The sequence below is a fragment of the Pipistrellus kuhlii genome, unplaced genomic scaffold (genome assembly GCF_014108245.1).
Source record: "Pipistrellus kuhlii isolate mPipKuh1 unplaced genomic scaffold, mPipKuh1.p scaffold_m20_p_18, whole genome shotgun sequence".
In the NCBI taxonomy this organism is placed as follows: Eukaryota; Metazoa; Chordata; class Mammalia; order Chiroptera; family Vespertilionidae; genus Pipistrellus; species Pipistrellus kuhlii.
The window spans coordinates 16,024,451-16,047,457 of record NW_023425493.1 but is presented as its reverse complement, the minus strand read 5'-3'; the positions used below and the strand labels follow the sequence as shown (position 1 = coordinate 16,047,457).

At 40.3% G+C, this 23,007-nt stretch overlaps 1 protein-coding gene across 1 annotated transcript in view; it reads left to right on the top strand.

The window, feature by feature from the left end:
- Positions 1 to 23,007, top strand: part of RGL1 (ral guanine nucleotide dissociation stimulator like 1) — a 212,049-nt gene that overhangs the window by 62,186 nt on the left and 126,856 nt on the right. Inside the window, exon 2 of the mRNA XM_036442504.2 lies at positions 2,621 to 2,784. Within this exon, the coding sequence (XP_036298397.1) occupies positions 2,653 to 2,784 (132 nt within the window). The 5' untranslated portion in view covers positions 2,621 to 2,652. The remainder of the gene's footprint in view (positions 1 to 2,620; positions 2,785 to 23,007) is intronic.

The window sequence follows — 23,007 nt, the reverse complement described above, 5'->3', positions numbered from 1 at the left end:
CACTTAGTCTGTGGGGAGGGGCCTGAGAGAGGGGTTATATTACACCATGATGGGAATGGGGGTTGGGGTTGAAGGTCTTCTGAACTGACTTAGGACAGAGAACATTATCTTGGAAACCTTACAGCTTTCTAGCAATGCATTAAAGCTGCTTCTCTGAATCTGACCTTTCATTGCTGTAAAATGGTGATAGCCACCTTGCAGTGTCATTGTAGGGATTGGAGATCATGCAGAAGGTCCTGGCATGGTGGCTGGTATGCAATGGGAGTTCAATAGATATTGCATGTATAGTCTTTGTGTGTGTGCGCGCGAGTGAAGAGATGTATGGAGTGAGGCTGGGTGCAAAGGCCTCAAGTCTCAGGGTGCAGGATCTCAAAATGCTTGAAGAGCCTCATAGAGCTGGCGGCTTCTCTGCATCTATCCTTAGCTTTGGGATGGTTTAAAACTCCAAACTGCATCTTCTTCCCAAGCAGGGCAAGGAGCGATCTGGGGGAAGTCAGTACACAGTAGAGTTCAGCCCAACACTGAAAAATTGCCAACTTTCACCCACGCCGCGGAGATGAGAAAGCAGCTGTGGGCAGACACCAGTGAGGGTGTGGGATCGCTGGAACACATTAGGCTTAAAGATGTCCCATTGTTCACCCTGAGATCTCGTAGTTTGTGTAGTTTATCCTGTTACATTTCCATGATATACAAAAGACACAGCCAAAACCATTTCATGTAGTTTTCCCATTTTGTTTTGATTTATTATTTGTTGTTTACAGTGTTATCTCCAATAACAACAATGGAATTTCCTTTCCTACTAATCTGGCCTGTTTCCATTTTTTGCCTGTTTATTTGAGTTTCCTTTTGGACTAAAATTTCCGCATGACTCTGCTTTGTTTATTTCCTTGCATGTATGTGTCAGCATCATTTATTAGTATGTCCACTCAGAACAGCTTTGTTCATTAATTATAAAGGTCCTGTTTCCTGGTTCCTAGTGGGAGTGTCTGAAGGGCTCCAGCTTGTTCAGTAACTGTAAGCCGTTTGGGTTAGCAGCTTCCTCATCACTGCTTTCTGCAAGCAGATGGCTTGCTCCCTGGGGCTTATGGATGAAAAGGGGAAGCAGCAAAGTAAGTCCACAGCTAAAGGCCCTTTCTCAGGTCCTCCGACTTACCCTGCCCACTTATCAGTGTTGATTTCCATTTGCTTTTATTTAGGCAGTTGGGTATGTGAGGACCTGCTTTTTGCAGACATGCTCCATTCCTTGAGGATGTGTCCGTGAAACCTAGTCTGTTGTTAACTAATGAGCAACTGCAGCTCAGGAGTGTACAATGAATGATAGACTTGGCCCTTTCTTATGAAGGGCTTACAGCCAATGACAAAGTTAAAGAGGTAACTTGACTTATCCATTTGTTACCTGAATATATTAGATCAGGATTCTCATGATTTACTGAATTAACCAATTCATCCAACATTTGTTTAGTACTCATCCTATTATATGACACCAAGATGCTTAAAAGGCCAGAAGGTAGAAATAGAATTGAAAGCAAATAAATATAATAAAGTCTTGTAGGTAACATGATGGAAATCTGTCCAGAGTATACACAGAGATTAACAAAGGAGGAGTCTTCATTCTCTTGGGGGTGGGTGGAGAGGAAGCGCCAGCAACAGAGACAAAAGGTACTGGATATATTTGAGGTCTATAAGTACTTTCAAGTGGCTGAGAAGGCAGGAGGGCGTGGTGGGAGAAGGCAGGTGGAGGAAGGCAGATACAAAGGGCTTTGGATGACACAGTAAGGTGTGTGGATTTCATTCTCTGGGAAAAGTTTCAGGTAGGTGGAACATCATCACTAGATTTTTCTTTTTAGAAAAGTTACCCTGAGAAGGGCAGATTCAGGGGGACTTGAATGGAGGGCAGAAGATTCCTTTAGACAGAACGGTGCTGAGCAGGCATGATGTGATTCTGAAGAAGCCAATGGGAGAGAGAAAGATATCAAGGAGTAGACTTTATAGAATAGCTATCAATTTTAAAATATTCTTTTTATAGTAACTGCTAATGAAACTGGAGCTCAAGAAAGTAACACAGCCAACAAACATAGAAGAGAACCTTCCTCTGTGCTTCCATTTCCCGTTAGGAAATGTGGTTATTGTCACACTATCCTGTACACTCTATACAGTGATTACTTGTATACAACACTTTCTGCCCCGTGGCACTGAGCTTCTTAAGGTTAAAATTCAAACTACCGAATTATTTGTGTATGCGTGGAGCCTTGTATAAACAAGTGTGCAATCATTTGATGCCACAGCCTCACTTGGGCTCATCTTACAGCCCCCCATTTCCATCTCTCCTCCAGAGGGGCCAGGGCCACGGGCCAAGCTGAGGATGCTTTTTACTTTGCTTTAACGTTTACTAGTATATCACTTTATTCATTGCAAGATGCGTATCTCCCTCCAGAAGCCTGTGTTAAAATACCAAGAATAAATATTTAAAATATAAAAAGTGGCCTTAAAAGTTGATGCTTTTGTGATAGTGTCACCAGCGGTCTCATTGTTCACCAATCAAGCATGATAATTTGCTTCTCTATCTCTTTTTACGTTACTTAATGTTTTAACCTCGATCACACTTTGTTCTTCCACACAGGTCCGTAATGCCTCCCGCCTGGCTCTTTCAAGATGGAGGGGAAGCCTGTGGGAGAGCCTACTCAAGTGGTGTCTAAATTCAAACTTCCCACCAAGGCAGAAGGCGCAGGGCACTGGCTGGAGGAAGATCATGCTCGAATATGGGAAGTTTTAAAGACAGAGGAGGTAAGACAGCCCTCAATAACACAGGTGGTGCCATGATGGATGTTCTTCCCCTTGAGACCACAATTCTGAGTGTAGCCAGCACCACAGGCCAGCTTGGGAAATTATTATGTGAGGCTACAGGCACTTGGTGACTGGAGAACGGTGAGTCAGGGTTATGTCCCTGGGACATTAATGCCTCCACAGGGACTCAGCCAACAGAGATAGCTCTTAGGCCTTAAAATGTACATGTAGACATTTTTCTTGTACAATCCTACCAAATCTAATTGGGAAATAAAATCATGGGGAGAAAGTTGATAACGAAGGATCAGTCATAACAAGCAGAAGTATATAAATTTGTTGTTTGACAGCTATGCAATCAGGGCTCTTTGGTTGCAAGCAACAGACATGAACTCTGACTAATTTACAAGAGATGGGAAATCATTGGAGGATGGTGGGAGGCTCACAGAATTGATGAGTTGTTTGGAAAAGTAGACTTAGAAATAGGTTAGGAACCAAGTCAGTAGGAACTGCTCAGGGTACTGCTCCTGGTATAAATTCCAAAGGGCTTCCCACCCTCTCCTCATTCTCACATTTCTCTGCTCAAGATACAAAGCCATGGGGGAGAGAGGCTTACTGCCAAGCTTAGTCACATGTTTTTCTCTTCTGTAAAGAGAGAAGAATGCTGCCATGAGAAATCATTATACCAAGTTCTCACAGTACTTGTATTTAGAGTTCAAATCTCACTTTTTTTTTTTTTTTTACTTAACATGTTTCTAAGGTTTTAAGATTCAGCGACATTAATATGTACTAGAGGCCTGGTGCATGGATTCATGCACTGGTGGGATCTCTTGACCTGGCCTGCAGGGATCAGTGGACCCTTGTGTTGCCACAGCCTGGCCTTATCTGCCAGCTCCTCGGGCTCCAGCCCGCTGTCCACATTGTCAGTCCCGCACAGAATGAAGTGGTGTGTGAAGCGGCAGACAGCCAGGGAGGAGCCTGAGCCTGTGCTGGGTGCTGTGCCACTCCCGCTCATCCTGGCCCATTGCGCCTACCACCTGCCCCTAAGTCGGCACATAGGGGAGTGGCTCGCGCTGCTGCAGTTGTACTTGACAGTCATCAGCCTGGCATCTAGCAACTGAGTTGCATATATATATATATATATATATATATATATATATAGTAGTAATTTATTAATTCTCACTGTTGAGTAATATACCATTATGTGGCAATACTATGATTTATTTATTCATTGTTATGTTGATGGACACGTCAATTATTTTCAGTTTTTTGGTCATTATAAAGAATGCCACTATGAACATATTTATACATGTCTTGTGCCCCAGTGTAAGAGTGTTCCATGTGTTAAAATTTTTCTAGTTTAATATTTATTAGATAATTTTTGAGTTGCGTATGTACAAGTTCTATTTTATAAGTTATTGCCATATTGTTTTCCAAAGTAGTACCGATTTACTCTCCCACTAGCAGTGCACAAAGTTTTCCCTATTCCACATCCTTGTCAACTTTTGAAATTGTCAGATTTCTTAACTTTTCTAATCTAGTTGGTATAAAATAGAATCTAATTTTTTTGCTCATTTATTTTTGTCATTTCATTTTCATCTCAGATCATTTTTCTTTTTCCTGTAGAATTTATTTTTCCCTGTAGAATTTACTTCTACAGGAAAAAGAAAAATGTCTTTGTTTGTTTGTTTGTTTGAAAATGACATTATTTTAAGTAGCCTCTTACAATAATAGTATACATATATATAGAATTCTAGATCACTTCCCTTCAGTACATTGAGAATATTACATTTTTCTCTGCCTTCCACTGTTTCTGTGGTAAATTAGCTGAAGTCTAATTTTATTTAATTGAATATAATGCCACTTATCTCTATTTATATCTCTACATTTTTGCTGTTTTACACTTTTATTCTTCTGTGTTTAGGTGTTATTTCCTTTTATTTAACCTCTTGAAATTCATGAAGCCTTCCAAATATATTGGTTAGTATTTTTCATAAGTTTGGAAACATCTCTGTAATCTTTTCAAATAATTACTTTTGCTTTATTTTTCTTCTGTAATTCCAACAATATTTATGTTAGCCTTTCTCACATTTTGATCATATTCCTTAAATTCTCTTTCAAAATTATTATCTTTATTTCCTATCTGTGTTGCATTTTGATGAATTAGATGCATCTTCCAATTCACTATTATCTCGTCAGTTATATCTAATATGCCCTTTAACTCAACCAATGAGACTTAAATCTCAATTGTATTTTTTACTTCTAGAAGTTGTTTCCTTTCAAAATTTTCTAGTACATTTTTTCTCCTGCTTTCTATTCATATTTTTAATTTTTAAGCCTGTCAAGAACTGCAAAGGGCCTGAGATTTTATGCTAGTTGCAAGTTAGCTTGCCACAGTTGTGTATATGCTGAAAGAAGACATGAGACTCTTGAATCAGAGACAAAAAAACAACAACTTTATTATCACTGAAGAAGCAGTAGCCAGAGTGTCAACATGTTTGTTTTGGTTCCCTATAATCTAATTCCTATAGGAGTGACACAGAGAGCTACCTGCACATGGGAGGGTCACAGATCTTGAGGAACTTGCCAGTTTATAGTAGACAGTAAACAAGGCTATACTTTCTCCTAGTGAGAGACATTATCTTATCCTTTAAACCTTAAAGTTTAAGGTTACCTGTTGCAAACACAGGCCTGAAAAATGGTCTCGGTAAAGATAAGCCAGGCCTTGATTTTTTTTTTGGCACACAAAGCAGGACATGCATGAACAAGAGCGACATATGGAGGAGTATTTCTCTACAATATTAGATACAATGGTTTTCTGATTTGCGTTGGAAATTATAATAGCTATGAGTCTTATTCTACTATATGTTCTTTGTATTGGCCCTTGCCACACAGTGTTTTATTTCTTTGTGTGTTTTATGATTTTTGACTGTGGGTTCACCTTTCTTGGCATAAAGGGAGTTTTCTCCAGAGAGAACTTGCAATTACTTCTGGGAGCATTACCAGCTGGAATTCACTTTAAAGTACATTCTTAGCTTGTGGTTTTTCAGACCACTCACTGTGAATATAGGCTGGAAACCTATGGATGGGTATGCTTGTTATAATTAATTCTAAGAGGAAATGACTCTCCCCTCCCTTCCCTTTTGCTATTCAGTACCACATTTCAAGATAAGCTACTTTCCTTCTTCCAAGTTCGCCTTAATGTCGAGGGAATAACATTTTGGGGTTCCAGGTTTATGCAGTGGGTATTCCTTATGGATTCTCTCTATTGAGTCAATCCTGGACTTTGTCTATTGTTCCCTGCGTCATTTAAAGTAATAAAACCTATATTAGTTAGAGTAGCACTAATGTTGGAACAAACACAAAAAAGTATGTGCTTAACACAATAAATGTTTATTTCTCAATCACATAGTAGTCTAATTTAGATGAGAGTGCAGCTCTTTTCCATATAGTCATTCAGGAACTCAGACTACTGACCAACCCAATCAGGACCATATCCATTAGTTTTAATTGTACTTCACTTATAAACCCTAAAGCTCTGACATACTACTGGACACAAGTTGAAATAAATACATGATAATTGATTGATGAATCATTTTCATAGTAATTATGTAATCCCATAATCATAATTTTATGGTAATATGTGGTTTCTTTAAATTATAACACCAACCAAAATATTGCCATCTCTGGGTACAAAGGTGATTCATTTGGTCCACCCGTGGATAGCACTAAGTGGTGATGATTATTGCTGACTGAATTTGCATTGAGTCATCCACAGTGTGCTGGACTTATCTGTGTCCAGTGTTTTCCATTTGTGAGAAGGTTGCCAAGATAAGCAATGCTCTCCATGGCTGTGAAACAGAGACGTTCTCTGTGTAAAATGAAACTAGTGAATGCCTGTATGGAGACTGGACACATGACCTCTTCCTCTCTATCCAGCTCAGGAATGGGGCCTCACATTGTAACATCCCATTTTTGGGAGGAGGAAATAGTAATGTGCTCATCATGCATGCTTTGGAGATTAAATCATATTCATCTGAGGCACAGGAAGAGAGCGAATTAAAAAACACACACTGGATGACAGTTGGGACAAGCAGTAGGAGTGTATTGTATTAATCTTTGAAGAGTCAGCTCTTTGCTGAACTTCAAGGCTGTGGTTTGGTGACACTGGGGTTCTTCTTTGTGATTCTGAATGAATTTCTTTTTCTCTCTGCCACACCTAACATGAGGCAAAGGGATGAAAATGTCCTGCTGAGGAAGTTATTAATATAGAAAAAACACTTTGAAGTATTTTTACTAAGTGAGGACAGTAGACATATCATCAGCAATGAGAAATGGAACACTGAGACTGAATAATATCCAGTCGGGTCTGTAAGGGAGGAAAAATATCATTTACTGAGCACCTATTCTGTATGAAGAATTGTACTTGGCACTTTCATATTCATCAATATACTTAGTTGTCACAGCCATAGGTACATTTTTCATAAAGATTTTGATGATTAGAGGTTAAGGCCCATGCTCAAAGCTACTAAGTGGCAGAGTAGGATTCAAATTCAAGTTTTTCTGTCTTCATTTTATATTCTTATCTCCTGATTAAGCTGTCTACCAAAATTGTATACATCAATCTGACTCCATATTTGGTTTTCCCACCGAGACTTCAGCTCATCCTGTAAGGGCAGCGTCCTCAGCTCATTAAATGGTATCAACCTCGCTTTCACAGAACTTGGCTCTGGAATGTCTGGTGTGAACAAACACTGACCAATGTGCCCACTGAGTCATACTTTTCTTCCATTTCTCAAAGTGTGACTGGGCCTCCCTTCCCAATTCTCCCATATAGCATCCTAGTATCTCATGGAGACTTCACCTTGTCCTGAACGCCATTATATTTAAAGGGAGTCTAAAACTCTGCAAGGCTCTTTGCAGCTCTCTTCTGCATAAGTGAACTCAGTTTCATGTGCCCCAAGCTATTGATTGGGGTTCAGTTGTGAACAGTCTGATTGCTTGAAACCAGGAAATTTTCACTCATCCTCTGAACTTCTATTGCTTCCCTGGCATTAAAGGTTTCCAGAATCATATCAGAGTATTCCCATGTCCTTGTGACACTGCTCACTGAACAGTCTGCTGCCAACCCCTGTTACTGGAAAGTCTCAAGTCTCTCTAGCTCCAGTTTACCCACTTTGTATCTTCTTATTTTTTTTTTTTCATTGACTCTTGGTGCCAGAGGTGCAGGTTTCCCAGTGTAAGGCCATTGAGCTATGGCATGACATTTTCACTACATTTCATAGTCCAAACCTAAGGGGAATACTCCAGCTATCAAACCTTTCATTATAGTTGCATTTTAGTGTTGGTGTTGGAGGCGCTCAAGAATGTCTTTAAGGAAGATAAGGGTTGGTGACCCTCCAGTGTAGTTCCATAACACCTCTGCTTACCTGGCTCATAAGACTTATTATAGGAATGATACTTGTATGCTTATATATTCCTGTCTCTCAACCTAGAATGTAAACTCCTTGAATGAGGGCCTTTTTCATACTTATCTGTATATGTACACAATTACAGTGTTTGGTACATAGAAGCCCTTAGTCAATATTTATTGAATACTGACTCTTAGAATACAAACTCTAGAACAAGACTTGCTGTGTGACCTCATTACATTTCTTAATATTTCTGTATTTCAGTTTCCTCATCTACAAAAAGGGCATATTAATAGGATTGTCCTGAGAATTGAGTTGTAATATGTAAAGTACTTAGAATAGTGCCTCTGATATACAAGCAATAGATGTAGACTTTTATTATTGAGTCAGATGGGTAGAGTATTAGCCTACCAATTATATAGTAGTTGATTTTGACCACTGCTATCTGAATTCAAGATTTTCTCCACATTCTGGAAGGCCCCTTACTCACAAATCTTTTCTCTGTTTTTTTGTTTTTGTTTTTAATATATTTTTATTGATTTTAGGGAGGTAGGGAGAGGGAGAGGAGAAGAGAGAGAGAGAGAGAGAGAGAGAGAGAGAGAGAGAGAGAGAGAGAGAGAGAGAGAGAGATCCTTATCCTGGCTGTTGATTCAGGTAGCTCAGATGACCATTTGAATAAGACAGGGCTGATACATAAAGAACTTTCTCCTATAAAAAATCATAGACTTTGCAAACAATATAGCTGTTTGGTTTGAGTTCTAGAACAAACCCTGCCTTTACTTTGCATTTTGGTACAGAGAGTAAAGGAAACTCCAGGTAAATTTAGAAAAAAGAAGGAAGCAAGCTAGCAAGAAAGGAAGGAAGGAAGAACAAAAACAGATTAGTTTTATGGAGATTGCTTTCACAGGGTTTCAGGTCTCCAAGAAAGACTTCGCAAAGAAGTTCTTTCAGCCCAATGTTTTCCAAAATGTGTTCACCACAAAGAGAGTTCACACAAAGAGAGCTCGCTCTCTCTCTCTCTCTCTCTCTCTCTCTCTCTCTCTCTCTCTCTCTCTCTATATATATATATATATATATATATATATGAATAAATTGATTTCAGAGAGGATGGGATGGGAGGGGCGAGAGAGATAGAAACATCAATGATGAGAAAGAATCATTGATCAACTACCTCTTGCATGCCCTCTACTGAGGATCAAGCCTGCAACCCAGGCATGTGCCCAAATCGAACCTGGGACCCTTCAGCCAATGTTTTATCCACTAAACCAAACCAGCTAGGGCTCAGGTTCTATCTTTATTCTCTTGAAAACTCCATCATGTCAGGGCAAGGTTGAGGAGTCAGAAGTCATGGCTGGAGAGAGAAGAGCTTACAAATGGATCATTCCCAGGAAAGGAAATGGAAGGGAAGCGTCTTCTGTCCTTTGGACTTAACTCTCCTTTGAGGACAAATACAAGGACTGGATGACATTATTTAATTTTTTCCTTGGATTCCAAATGTATAGGGTATTGGGAGAGGTTGCACTTCCTCTCATGGCAGTGGGCCCTCCTTTCTCAGGGGCTGGGAAGAGGAATAGGCAAATACTTTCACTATAAACTCTTCCCCCATGAAAAATTCACCTGCTTTACGTGATGAGTGACCCTGGTCTGGGAATCTCAGGAAATTTTATAGATAAAGAAAATTTTAGAAAGTTAGAGGTTTTGGTATGTCATTGATAGGACGTGATTAGCATTCTTTTAAAAAATTGCATTTGATAACAGTAGCCCTAAGTGCTTTTGTTTTTCTCTCTGTTTAAAATGACCTTCCTTCCCCTTTTCCTAGCAAACTCCTAGTCATCCTTCAGACTCTGGGAATTTCCCCTGATCTCCGTAGACAATTTGTGCCCCTGTCATTTTTCTTTCTTTCTTTTTTGTTAATCCCCACTGAGGATATTTTTCCATTGATTTTTAGAGAAAGTGGAAGGGAGGGGGAGAGACACACAGAGAGAGAAACATCGATGTGAGAGAGACACATCAGTTGGTTGCCTCCCACACAGGCCCCGATCAGGGATGGGGATCAAGCCTGCAACCAAGGTATGTGCCCTTGACTGGAATTGAACCTGGGACCCTTCAGTCAGTGGGACGATGCTCTAACTACTGAGCCAAACCAGCTAAGGCTGTCATTTTTTTCTGAATTTGGTTTTCTTTATGTATATTTATCACGTTATTTGGCAGTCACTTATTTTATATATTTTTTTCCAGTATACTGTGAGCTTCTGCATAAGGAACTTTGTCTGTCTTATTCAAAGTTACATCACTCCAAAGTTACATAATTACATTGAGCTGTTTTTTGAATGAATGAATGAATGAATGAATGAACAAAGGAATGGGCAGATAAGGAACATCGCACTTATTGGTGCTTATCCTGAGAAGAACACCTAAGTAACAGAATTTCTGGGATCAGTGGTGTTTTCTCTGATGTAATAAAAAGGCATATGTTTTATTCTGTAGATTGTACATGCCAATAGTAGTAACCATTACAATTTTACTGGATTTCTGAGAAATCAACAACAGATGTGTACAGTAAAAATACAGTGACAATAAAAGCAAATAGCCTGATGAAAAGAGTCTTCAGTAAACAATAACCCATCCATCCACTCATGTTTACCCTCAGGGTCAAACTAACTTAGGTTTGCCTCAGAACACTCTTTTTAAGTAGGATGGATGCAATGCCAGGACAAATCTAAATTGTTTCCACAATAAAAATGTTGATCAAGGAAGAGAAAAATAGCAAAGAGACTTAAAACATTGTGATGGAAGAATCATGCTATGTCCAAGTGGGAGGAGAAGTTATTTGTAAGGATAATTGAGGGTGCAAAGCAAGAACAAGCCAAGATTTCAAATGGAAGTTTAGAAGTATTATCCTTTACTAAGAGAAGCCCAAACTGCTGACAGTACTGTCACAAACAGAGTGAGTGATTCCCAAACATTCAGGACTTACCGAGAGAAATGTAGCAAGGCCCTCCATACCACGTACACATACAAGGACACGCCATCTCTTTCGGACAGGGACCAAGGTGTTCATCCATCTTCTGAAGGGAGGCCAGGACCACGAGGAAGAGGTGCAGAGGCTGACCTGCACCAGACCCGCTCTGAAGAGCCACATAGGTGCCAACCAGGGAGTCCCATTAGATTTTGAACTGAGAGCCAAGAAGATAACATGGAGAAAAGAGCCAAGTTATTCATCCTTATGTTTCTTTTTTATTTGTTTATTGTGAAAACAAAAATATAGGGCCCTGTAGAAATCATAAATGACAGCCAGTTTTTAAGTATGATTCTTAAGTATCCAGTCAACTTGTAAAATCTTCTCCCACCACAGTCACAAGCTTCTAGTCGTGGTAGGACCAGGAGAAACTTCAGGGGCCATCTGGCATGAGTGTAGCTTGTTGTTTGTCATCCTTGAACTGAGATACCTTGTTTCCCCAAAAATAAGACAGTGTCTTATGTTAATTTTTGCTTCCAAAGATGCGCTAGATCTTATTTTCAGGGGATGTCTTATTTTTCCATGCACTAGGTCTTATTTTCGGAGGATGTCTTATTTTCGGGGAAACACGGTAGTATGTGTGGTAGGTCTATCCAGCCTATTGGTGCTATTTTCTCATTGCCTGGTTGGTTGCATGTTTCTTTTGCAGTGGAGAATGTCCATTACATAACAACTTTAGTTCTTATTCTGCAGCTAAATTAACAAGAATGCTTGTAAATAAATGCGGGGCCCTGGTTACCTTATTTTTCTGTACATTCATGAGATAGCACATGGCTCATAGTAGGCACTTAGCTACATTTAAAAAATGAATGAAGGAGTTCTAGCCAGTTTGGCTCAGTGTATAAAGTGTCAGCCTGCAGACTGAAGGGTCCCGGGTTCTATTCCAGTCAAGGTACCTGGTTGGGCATACAGGAGGCAACCAACTGATGTGTCTCTCTCTCTATCCTGTGCTTCTCTCTTTATCCTGTCTGCACTCTTTCTAAAAATCAATGGAAAAATACCCTCAGTTGAGAATTAAAAAAATAAATAAAGTAAAATGAGTGGAGGAATTACATATATGGTTCAAAAAATGCAAGTTCCTTTCAGATATGTGTAGGATTTGAGGATCTAGATAATAAAGGGGAAAGCCCCATGGGTTTTTTTGGATTTAAATAGAATTTGATTTAGGCCTATTAGTGACATTTACCAGATGTATTTTTATCTTGGGTGGTAGTTAATCTTCTAAATCTCAGTTGCTTCATCTATAAGATGTGGATAATAATATTCTTTGGAAGGCAATATGCAATGTATATGAACCCTCTAGGACAATGATTGGCACATAGCAAGTGCTCATTAATGTTTCCATTTTTCTCTCTCTAGGTAACTCAGGATTGATCACAAAACCATTTGAGTTTGGCCCTTTGAACATAGTCTTAAATAAACTGAAAGTAATATGCACAATGTACAGCTGTTAACATTTAGTCATTCCAGAATGGTAGTAACGTGAACATGATTATATATTTCTGTGTTTCTCTGTACTTTTACAGTTCTATAATTAAACATGTCAAGATAAAAGGGCTACCAAAGGGACAGATATCATTATATAAAGAAAGCATCTCAAATACATTAATGCCTACTTTAGTAAATGTAGAATAGTGAATTGGGGCATTTATCCAGTAAGTATTTGTTGAATATCTGCTGTGAATAGGGCTGATATAACCCCTGACTCATGGTTCAGTGGGAAATATAGATTCTTTTAAAAAAGGCATCAGACATGTGATCAGGGCAATTAAAAGGAAATACAGGTTATAAGGGAGCATGTAGGAGGCACATTTTATCTGAATCTGGGAGGTGTTAGGAAAAGCTAAGAATAATTAATGAATTATAGGAGTAAGTGATGATGAGGGTGGGGAAGGAAGTCCTTTGCACATGCAGAGGGAAAGGCATGTATGTGTAGAGGTTAGAGGAAATGGGGAATGAAGTTCAATATGGATGTAAGACAGGGTTCCAAGTAGAAGGTATAGGGGGAGATAGGCTTGAAAGGATGGTGGGGGTCAGATCAGGAAGGGCCATGTAAGCCTTTACCTCCTGGTAAATAGTTTATCCACTAAACTCCTGTTGGTGGGGGCTCCATTTTTGTAGTAATATTGTTGCTGCTCAGGAACTCAGTGCTTGAAGTTTGACAGAATAAAGTGTTCTGGGAGCCTTGAAGTCATGCTGCTGCTGTTTTTAGTGGACAGAAATGTACTCTTAACTTTTTCAAGTGCATAAAGTGAATATAGAAGTTCTGTCTCCTGTACACTTTCAACCTAATACCTTCCATAGATGGGTGGAAGCTGTCTCCCCTTTCTGCCTGCCCTCAATAAGAGATGGTTAGCAGTGGCTTCTTTAATATCCTCCTGGACTTACAGAGGAGCAGACTTGAAGACAGCCTTTTGGAACCTAACTTGTCAGTAGATGAGCTTTGTAATACAGGGTTAGCTTCACCATATTTTTCTTAGACTGCTGATGTCCTCTTATATCAGATGGATCATGTTTGTGTCCCTGGTTTTGAGATTGCCAGAGTCTTTGAAACTGGTAAATAATTGTACAATCTGGATGACGTTTGTTTCAACAAAACCAACAGCATTTGTCCCATACAGCTAGGACAAATGCAGTTTGGTTTGGAGATTCTGGAACGTAGTTCCACGGGGCAGAGATGAAGGTTAATTACATCCTAATGACAGTCATTCACATTACCAGGTCATGTTCAACCATACGACCATTACACATTGTTTCATAATGGAAAATAAATGGGCCAGACCGTTCAGTATACACAAACTATCTGGTAACTTTGCCAGTGACCTCTTAGGGAGGGAGTTGATAGGAAAACTCACAATCCAAGATTCTGATTTGCCCCAAATTGCAAGGATAACATCATTTGACTCGAACTCCCAACAGCTGCTTCATGCAGTTTTATTTATTTATTTTTTTAACAATTGTATAAGATTGTCAAAGACTAAGCTTTGCAAACTCTAGTTATATGATGAAGTTCCTGGCTTCACTCTTTTAATTTGGGAGTATACTTTGTATTGTCACTTGAATCCTTCTTGATGGCAGTCTTCCCATCCTTCACTCCCTGCCCTGCCCTGCCCTGCCTCTTCCTCGCATTAATATTGAGAAATTCAACATTAAATTTGGAAGTGGGATGTTTAACTGAACAGATCATTTTACAGTTTGTTGTGCATATCCAAGAAAATCTCTAAGCTACAACTCTGGGTAGCAGTTTTCTTTTCTCCAGTTGTATTTTTTTCTCTTATTTAATGTGATCAGTAGTTCAAAGCAGGGTCTATTTACTCTTGGCTCAGTTTCCTTCCCACTGCTTATGACTTTTAGATGTATATGTGGAATCTTGTTTTCAGAGGAAGATCTAAGGAGACCCTGTTATAAGTATGGGTTAACCACCACAAGCACAGCTGGTGCAAATCAGCATGATGCAGCAAGAGCTCAGGGTTATTGGCAGAGGCTGTGTTTAGAATTATACAGAAGAAGTAAAGAAAAGGGGCTCTGTACTATAGGGTAGAGAAGAAGGGAAAAGCTAGGCAAGGAGAAAGGGGGATATAAAAAATAAACAGAAAAGGCATTAAAGGAGCAGGATTTTTTTTTTTCTCGTGATTTCATAACCTTGTAGAAAGGGGGTGGGAATATATTAAGTAAAATGATAGTCATATATAATCCTCCATGATTTGGAGGGATTTTGGGTCCCCTTATTTTACATACTACCCAATATATGGGGCAAACAGAGGAACTGTGGGTAGCTTGATAACCCATGAAGAACTGGGAGAGGTTCTTGAAAGAAGTTGGGAAGAATAGAATACTAGAGTAGAAAGAGGGTATGGATTCCATATCCCAGGATCTCTATACTAAGCCTGATTCAATGTGTTATCCATGGTCCAATCAACATGCCTCAGGTTTTGGATAAAGACATACATGGCTGACATATGTCTCTCTGATTAGGGTGACACACTTTCTCAGATCATTTCCAAAATAGGCTCAATATTTAGAAAATTAGCTGTATCTTCCCCTGAGGCCTGGCTTCAGTGCTCTGGAAGGCAATGAGCAGTGATAGGTGGATCAGTTCCTGAAAGAGAAGGTCCTGTGTCAGCCCCCGGCAGAGTTGTACACCTGAGACTATTGGACCTGGGAGCCTCCTGTTGACTCAGTCTTTCAGGGGACACCTGTAGGAAGGAACTGAGGAGGTGAGGCTCTCTCCTCCCCCAGAGGACAGACTCATGCCAGTAAGGGAGCAGTGTAGCTGCCCATTTCCTGGGATCAGGGATTAAAAATGGTGATTCTTATTTGAAGTGTTGCAAGTTTTCATTATTTTGAGATTAGAGAGCTTACAGTTGCACAGGTGCTCAGATTTCAGGGTATGTAAGATGACCCCCAAGGCTAATTTTAGGTTAAGGTGAGTGTGTGTGAGACAGTCCTCAAGGTTAATTCTAGGTCTTTTAAAAAATTTATAAATTTTTGTTGATTTCAGAGAGGAAGGGAGAGGGAGAGAGAGAGAAACATCAGCGATGCGATAGAATCATTATTCAGCTGCCTCCTGAACGCACCACACTGGGGATCCAGCTTGTAACCCAAGCATATACCCTGACTGGGAATTGAACCAGAAATTCCTGGTTTATAGGCCGTGCAGGCTGGGCAATTTTAGGCCTTTATACGTGTTGTCAGATACTGGTGCATGTGGTATTTCAGAGATTATGTTTGTGGATTATATTTGAAACTTCAAAAGCAAGACAATAGATTGAAGTGTCAGGAAAGACAGTTTGTAAGTTTGTTTCTTTTTATCAGTGATGGAAAAGCATCAGGGCTGGGTTTTGCAGAAAATAAAGGAGGTATTTTATGCATGGTGTGTGGGTGAAGAACCAGTTTGGAGGGAAAAACTGTGTGGGGCAATTTAAAGAACTAACAGTTTATAAGAGAAAAACATCAGTATCTGATTAGCATGAGAAATACACAGATCAAGTCGTGACTAAAATGCATTTAGTTTAGTTTTTTCATAAAATGCATAGCCATGAGCTTATAAAGGGCACAAACTTTGATAGAACTCATCTTGACTTCAGTTTCCTCCCTGGGGGGAACACCTGTAAACAAGTAGGACATTCTTTATGTGCTAAATGAAATAATTTTCTTTGAAGACTTTTATTTTATTGGAAAAACGGATTCAGAGTTATTGTGATAGTCTTCTCCTTAAGAAGAAATGGCTATCTGTGAATAAGTAGCCATTTTTGTCTGATGACCAGCCTAGCAGTTGTGCAGATTGTTGAGGTCTGCTTGATGTTATTATTCCTGATCTCTTTGGAACAAATACTAGGTGATGTCATTTTAATACTTTTGATGTGCTTTGTATCATTTTTCCTGGAGTACGTTGCATTTGAACTAACACATCTATTTTACTTTGGACCAGTCCCTCTTGTCATCAAGGGCATCCATTTTTGAAACAGCTGTTTGGGTTGAGGGATGCAGGATGTGGTCATAAAACAAATTACAGCTAATAGCCCTCAGGGTAAATAAGCTCATGACCTTGGCCTCATTCGCCCTGTAACTAGCTGAAGTAACTGCCGAGGGGGAGTGCCCACTTCCTTGAAGACGCTCCAAAGTTTAGAAACTATCCAACAAGGCTTATCATGTTCTTAACCATCCTCTTCTGCCCTCTTGACGAATGATCAGATGGTGAGTGAGAAGAGGGGAAAGTTCTGTGCCTGCCCTGGGATCACCATCAGGTAGAAAACAATGTGAAAGTCATGCTTATTCTATAGGCTTTGTGTCTAGGCCTATGCCAGATGGCATTTTACCCAGATACGTTTTTCTCCATATGAAACCCGTTGAGGTAGGTCTTGACCAATAGAAAGCCTCTATGTGGATTATAAACGGAAGCTGTGTGACAGGTGAGACTTGGTGAATTCTTTGCAGGCTCAGCCTTGCCTTATCTCTTCACTGGGCGGGTAAACAGTTGCCTATGCCACACCAACCTGGACCTTGAAATGGAATAATGAAACTGCAATTCAAGACTGTTTGCAAAAGCAAAAGGGTTTTTTCTTTCTTTTCTTTCCCAGGCTCAAGAACACAAAGGAGTCCTGCTGTTCGGTAGTAACCGAGTCACCAGCAGCTCTTGAAGGTCTGTTCTCAGGGGCTGGTTCATATTCCTCATTCTTCCAGGCCCATTGCTAAGCAGCTCTGTCAACATTCCCTCTGAACACCTCTAGTTTGGCCTTTCGATTGGCCAGTGGGTGAGGAAAGGATAAGAGTGCTCCTTCTGACTCTCTGCATAGCTAGGAAAACATTTTGGTCCCTAACATTCTCCCACAAGGTTTAGTTCTTCTTATCAAAGTCCCTTTTCCAAAGTAAAATAAGTAGAAAAAAAATAAATTGGATTAAAAACCCAGAGGAGGCAAGTATTACTCTTCTTCTTTCCACTTCCCCCTCCACCCTCATGAAAAAATTTTTTCAGAGGCCAGCATCTTCTCCTATGGACTGGGATACTTCCTCTTTAGCTTAGCTGCTGAGGGTATTACTGATCTCCCTGTGAATATCTTTTCTTGTTGTCGTTGTTCTTTCTCTGACCACATACCCAATTGAGGTTGAAGATACTAACTTAGATAACCTTTAAAATGATAACAGAATATTTATTACTATTTTTAACAATGGGGAAGGCAAATAAGAAACTTAAACTGGTCCCTGAGCTTTCTCCTAAATGCCACCCTGTTAAGCTGTTTCTTCACCCGCTTCAAGTCCTTGGCTCAAAGTCAACCACTGCTAACCATTTCTAGAGTTTTTTTCATGCATATGCCTGAATGTCATTAAGTGCCCATGCCCACAAATATGTGTGTATTTTAACATATAAGGAATTATACTCTACACACTGTTCTATACCCAGCCTTTCCCCCTAAATGATGCGTTTTCAAAATCTTTCCATATGGGCGCACACAAATCCTTCTCATTCTTTTAACCAGTCTGTAGTAATCCATTATATGGGTGTGTCATTTTTATTTGCCTGTCCCTGCACTGATGGACATTTTGATGTATTTTTAAAACCATGACTAATAATGCTTTGTTGGCCATTCTTTTACATATGTTTTGTTGAATATTTCATGTATTTTCATAGGATAAATTCCCAATAGTGGCATTACTTGTTCAAAGTGAATGCGTGTTTTTAATACAGTATTGATAGATTTTGCCAAATTATGCTCTAAAAAGATTATACCCATGTACACTCTCAAGATAATAAAAATCTATTTTTAGTAGAAAGAGAAATAATGGTTTCTCAGGCTTATGTAGCTGATTTCTGTTTTTATTTTTAAAGTTCTCCCCATGTTTTAGCTTCTGGACATCTGATAACACTAATGAATGATACTCGAATCATTTCCTTCCACCCCCTCTGCCCTAAAAGATCCGTTCAGTTCTGAAGCTAATCAATAGACTAATTCTTGCTCCACACCTTGAAAGTGAATTTAACCCCTGCTGGGCCAGAAAAGGATGTGGGTTCTAATTGAGGATTGTCCACTGATGGCATTCTGTCCCCAGATACCTGCCACAAAGGACATGGGATCTCCAGTTCCAGGCAAAGCACCTGGAAGGCAGGATTTGACCATTTCATTTCAACATGGACTCATGGGATTTTGAAAGGTGATCACAACTCTACTGCCCCATCAAATCTGTGGGGCCAGAGAGAATCCTCTTTGAAACACAACTCTTTCATCAGGGAAGTAGAGCTCATTGCCCAGACAGGGAAGCAGGGAGGAGCTACTGACCACTTGAAAGCACTTTGAAGCGTGTGTGATCATAATTAAATGCTTCTTCCTTCAGAAAACCTGATACTTTGATGTCTGTCTAGCAGAGAGAACTCCTGACCATTGGGCCTTCAGACCTCATGGCTTTGGATTTGGCACTGTATATTTCCACCCAGTTGTCTAATATTGCAGGTAGAACAGACATTATTGTGGGTGGATTATAATTATTTGTTTTTTTGTTGGCAATGTGCCTAGCTACTGTTCAGGGATTTGGTGAGTTCCTTGTCATATTTTTTTAAAAAAAAGTATCTGGAGCTCCTAAGAGGAAAGCTGGAAAAGGGTATACAATCTGCTTACCTTTCCCCCATCACACCATGGCATAGAATTGGTCAACTAAGAAGGCAGTAGGCCCTCCATAGATAGATGTACTGCTGGGAATAAGAGGCTGTGCATTACACAGGATGCAAGAATGAACTTTGCCCCCCTTAATCAAAAACAGAAACACCCACTTGCCAGTCTGGTTTTCCCACCTGTGTCTTTTCAATTACTGTTGAATTTTTCAAAGATAGGCAGGGGAGGGCACTGCTGGGTTGTTCACTGGGTCCTTGAGTTTTCCCCTCTCAGGGAAGAAAGCTGCTATGCCCCCTTTGTCACACTTATGGGCCAGTAGATGCTTAAAGGAAGAAGTGGAGGGATTTCAACTAAGTGGCGATTTATTTTAGTTATAGAACTTTGGGGAGTCATAGAACTTTGGGGAGTCATAGAACTTCGGGGTGGGAGATGGGGACTTCCAAACACATTCAGAAAGGGAGGGAGGAAGGAGAGATGCAAAAAGATAACTCCAAATAGAAAGGGAAGATAATAAGGAATATATATATTACCTAAGGGACTCACAGTGAATTTCCTTAAGTCCATAGGGACAGGGGTCCTTATCTCCCATGTTTCAGGAATGATTTGGTTAAGGATGCTAAGCAGGCACCTAAGAGTATGATCTTGTTCAGTTATGATCTTTGATGGACCATTACTAATGTTGTAAAATTGAGCCAAGTCTCTCTTTCCCTCTTTCCTACCTAGTTTTCTTTGCTAAGTAATCACATATGCATTTTAGTTTCAAAATGTTGACTTATATACTTACAGAGATAAGACATTTGAAATAAAAAGGCAATAAAATCCATAATGGAAGTCCAGATAGTGAGCCATAGGACTTCAGAGGAGGGAGATGTAATTTTCAGTTAGGGTTGGGAAGAGATTTGGATTGTCATATTTTTGGGGCTTGTTCTTTATTAAGAATTCCTCAGTAAGTGGGGAATGGAATGGGATAAAGCCCTTTTCAGGTGAGTGGTTGACAGGAATAAATCCGAGAGGTCTGTAGGTGTGGGGCATAACTAGCAAACAACAGTGAGATTATTTTGACTGGAGTCAAGTGTACACAGGCCTAGTGAGAAAGAAGTTTCCTGGTGGGTGGGACTCTAATCTGCAGGACTTAGAATGTCAGTTGTAAGAAATGGCCTGGTTCCCTGCAGAAGACAGGGCAGACTGGCTCGATCTGCCCATGGGGATGGGGCAAGAGCTGCGAGGAAACCTAGGTGGCAGACAAGGCATTCGAAGTGATACGCAGAGGTCTACAGAAACAGGGGCAGGCAGGCACCAAGTAGAATTGGTGTTGGAAGGTGGGAGACAAGTCTCAGGCTTGGAGGTGCTGGTACTGGGCAATCTAGGACAGGTGGCACTGAGAAATGTAATCAGAAATAAGGGAATAAGAAAGTCAGTCAGCACTCAGCAGGCTCCAGCCATTGAGCTCAGGTTCATGGGCAGATTTCCAAGCTCTGGAAGGAGGAAAGAAAAGAATGGAAAGCAAGAAGCAGGGCCCCCACCCCAGAGGGACCGGGCAGAGTTCCAAGCCAGGAGTCAGACCTGGAACACCGGGCCTGACTAGCAGTGGGAACGGTTGACGCTACATCCCAGAGTGCTGAGCTGAGGTCTTCTCATTCCTTCTGTGTAAGGTTATGCCTGCTTTTGGACGTTGGGATGTCTCTGCAGGTGGGAGTGGAGAGAGAGGCCCAGCTGTGTGGATGGGGGGATGCAAACACTGGAGAAAAGGCTCAGGCCAATGCTGGCTAAAGAGCTTGGGCTTTATTTGGTAGGAAAAGGCAAAAGGTAAAAAGAAAAAAGAAAAAGAAAAAGGAAAAATTAAGGGAGTATCTTAATCACAGCTATATTTCAGCAAGATTAGTTCGACCCTAGTGTGTAAAATGAACTAAAGTTCATTTGCAATAAATTTCTACTATTTCCCTTTCTGAATACTTCTCCAATGTGTTCACATTTCCCTTCCTCCCTTCTTCCCTGCCCTCCCGCCTCTTTCTTTCTTCCTTATCCCCCTCTCTCTCTCTCTCTCTCTCTCTCTCTCTCTCTCTCTCTCTCTCTCTCGTTAATCTTCACCTGAGAATATTTTCTCATTGCTTTTTAGAGAGAGTGGAAGGGAGAGAGAGAGAAACATCACTGTGAGAGAGACACATTGATTGGTTGCCTCCTGCATGGATTGGGTATTGAGTCTATGACTGGAAGTGTGTGCCCTTGACTAGAATAGAACCTGGGACCCTTCATTCACATGCTAACTGTCAATCCACTAAGCCAAACCGGCTAGGGCTGTACCTCTTTCTAATAATGTGAGTTAAACTATATTATTAACATTGGTAATATTAGTTAATAAAATGTTAATTTCATCTGTTTCTTTTTAAACTAGGCAGCTAGAAAAGTTGAAATTACATAAGTGGCTCAGATTATATTTCTTTGGGGGCAGTATTGCTCCAATCTTTTCTCCATGTCACAGTCAGATCTCTTAAAAATGCAAGTCTTCTTGTGTAACTCTACATGAAACCTCTTTATGGTCTCTACATTCTGGATAAAATCCAGATTCTTTAACATGGCTCCCAATCTCTTTGTAATCTGACACTTACCTCAGCTCCCCACAGCCTTTCCCACTGCACTCATCCTTCAGGCATATCAAACTATATCCCGTTCTCTCTGTGAAATCACTTTGCTTTCTTTGACACCCATGCTTCTGCTCATGCCATTCCCTTTCCTGACCCTTCTTATCTGCTAACTTTGGCTTTCTATTAAAGTTTGAGCTGTAGACTTTCCTGACTCCTTAACTCTGGATTAGGTGCTTGCCCATGATGCTAAGGGCCCTGCCATGTGGCTACTCCATTGTAATGGTCTCACATTCTTCTAAAGGTCCTATTTACTCATGTCTCTCCTCCCTGCACTGTAAGTTCTTTGACAGCTGAGGCACTGTATTGATCGCCAACACCTAGCACAGTACCTGAAGCATAGTGGCTGCCTACGTGATTGTATGACTGAATGAACGGAGCCGTTGTGCCAGGCAACACGAACCTGAACCAGGATAGTGGGAATGAAAAGGACAAGTCACTCAGGAAAGAGCCAGAATGGACATCATAATTCTTGAGTGCAGGCAACTGTGTGAATGCACGCCTGATTATAAATGGGTATGAAGAGCTCATGCACTCATAAGGTGCTTTAAGCCCTAAATAATGTAAGCAACAGCAAAGATGCAAATAAATGTCCTATGAACAAAATAGCATGGTATTTGAATTTAAAAGACTTGGGTCCAAGACATGGCTCCTTTACATTGTCTTTGTAATCTAGAACTCTGAGTGGAGATAATAATATCTCTACTTTTGGAGTCATTGTGAAGATTAAGGGAACTAATATATGTAGAATTACTTTGTAAAGTGACAAGAAAGCATTAGTAATTACCAACACAAAAATATGCATACCCGCACTTAGGTGATAGTCATGCTGTGGTAGCTAAATTACACTTAATTCTCACCAACCTCAAGCAGGGTCAAACCACTCTAATGCAGAGGAACTTGGCTAATCGACACTAGGTGAAGTTATGTATTTCCATCAATCTGACTCATGGAATTTCCTGGTGAGAGAGTGAGCAACAGGTACAGTGGCCTGTGTCCAAGCAGGTCATTCTCTCTGGGTGGCTGCCTTCCCTCTGCCTGGTCTATGATGA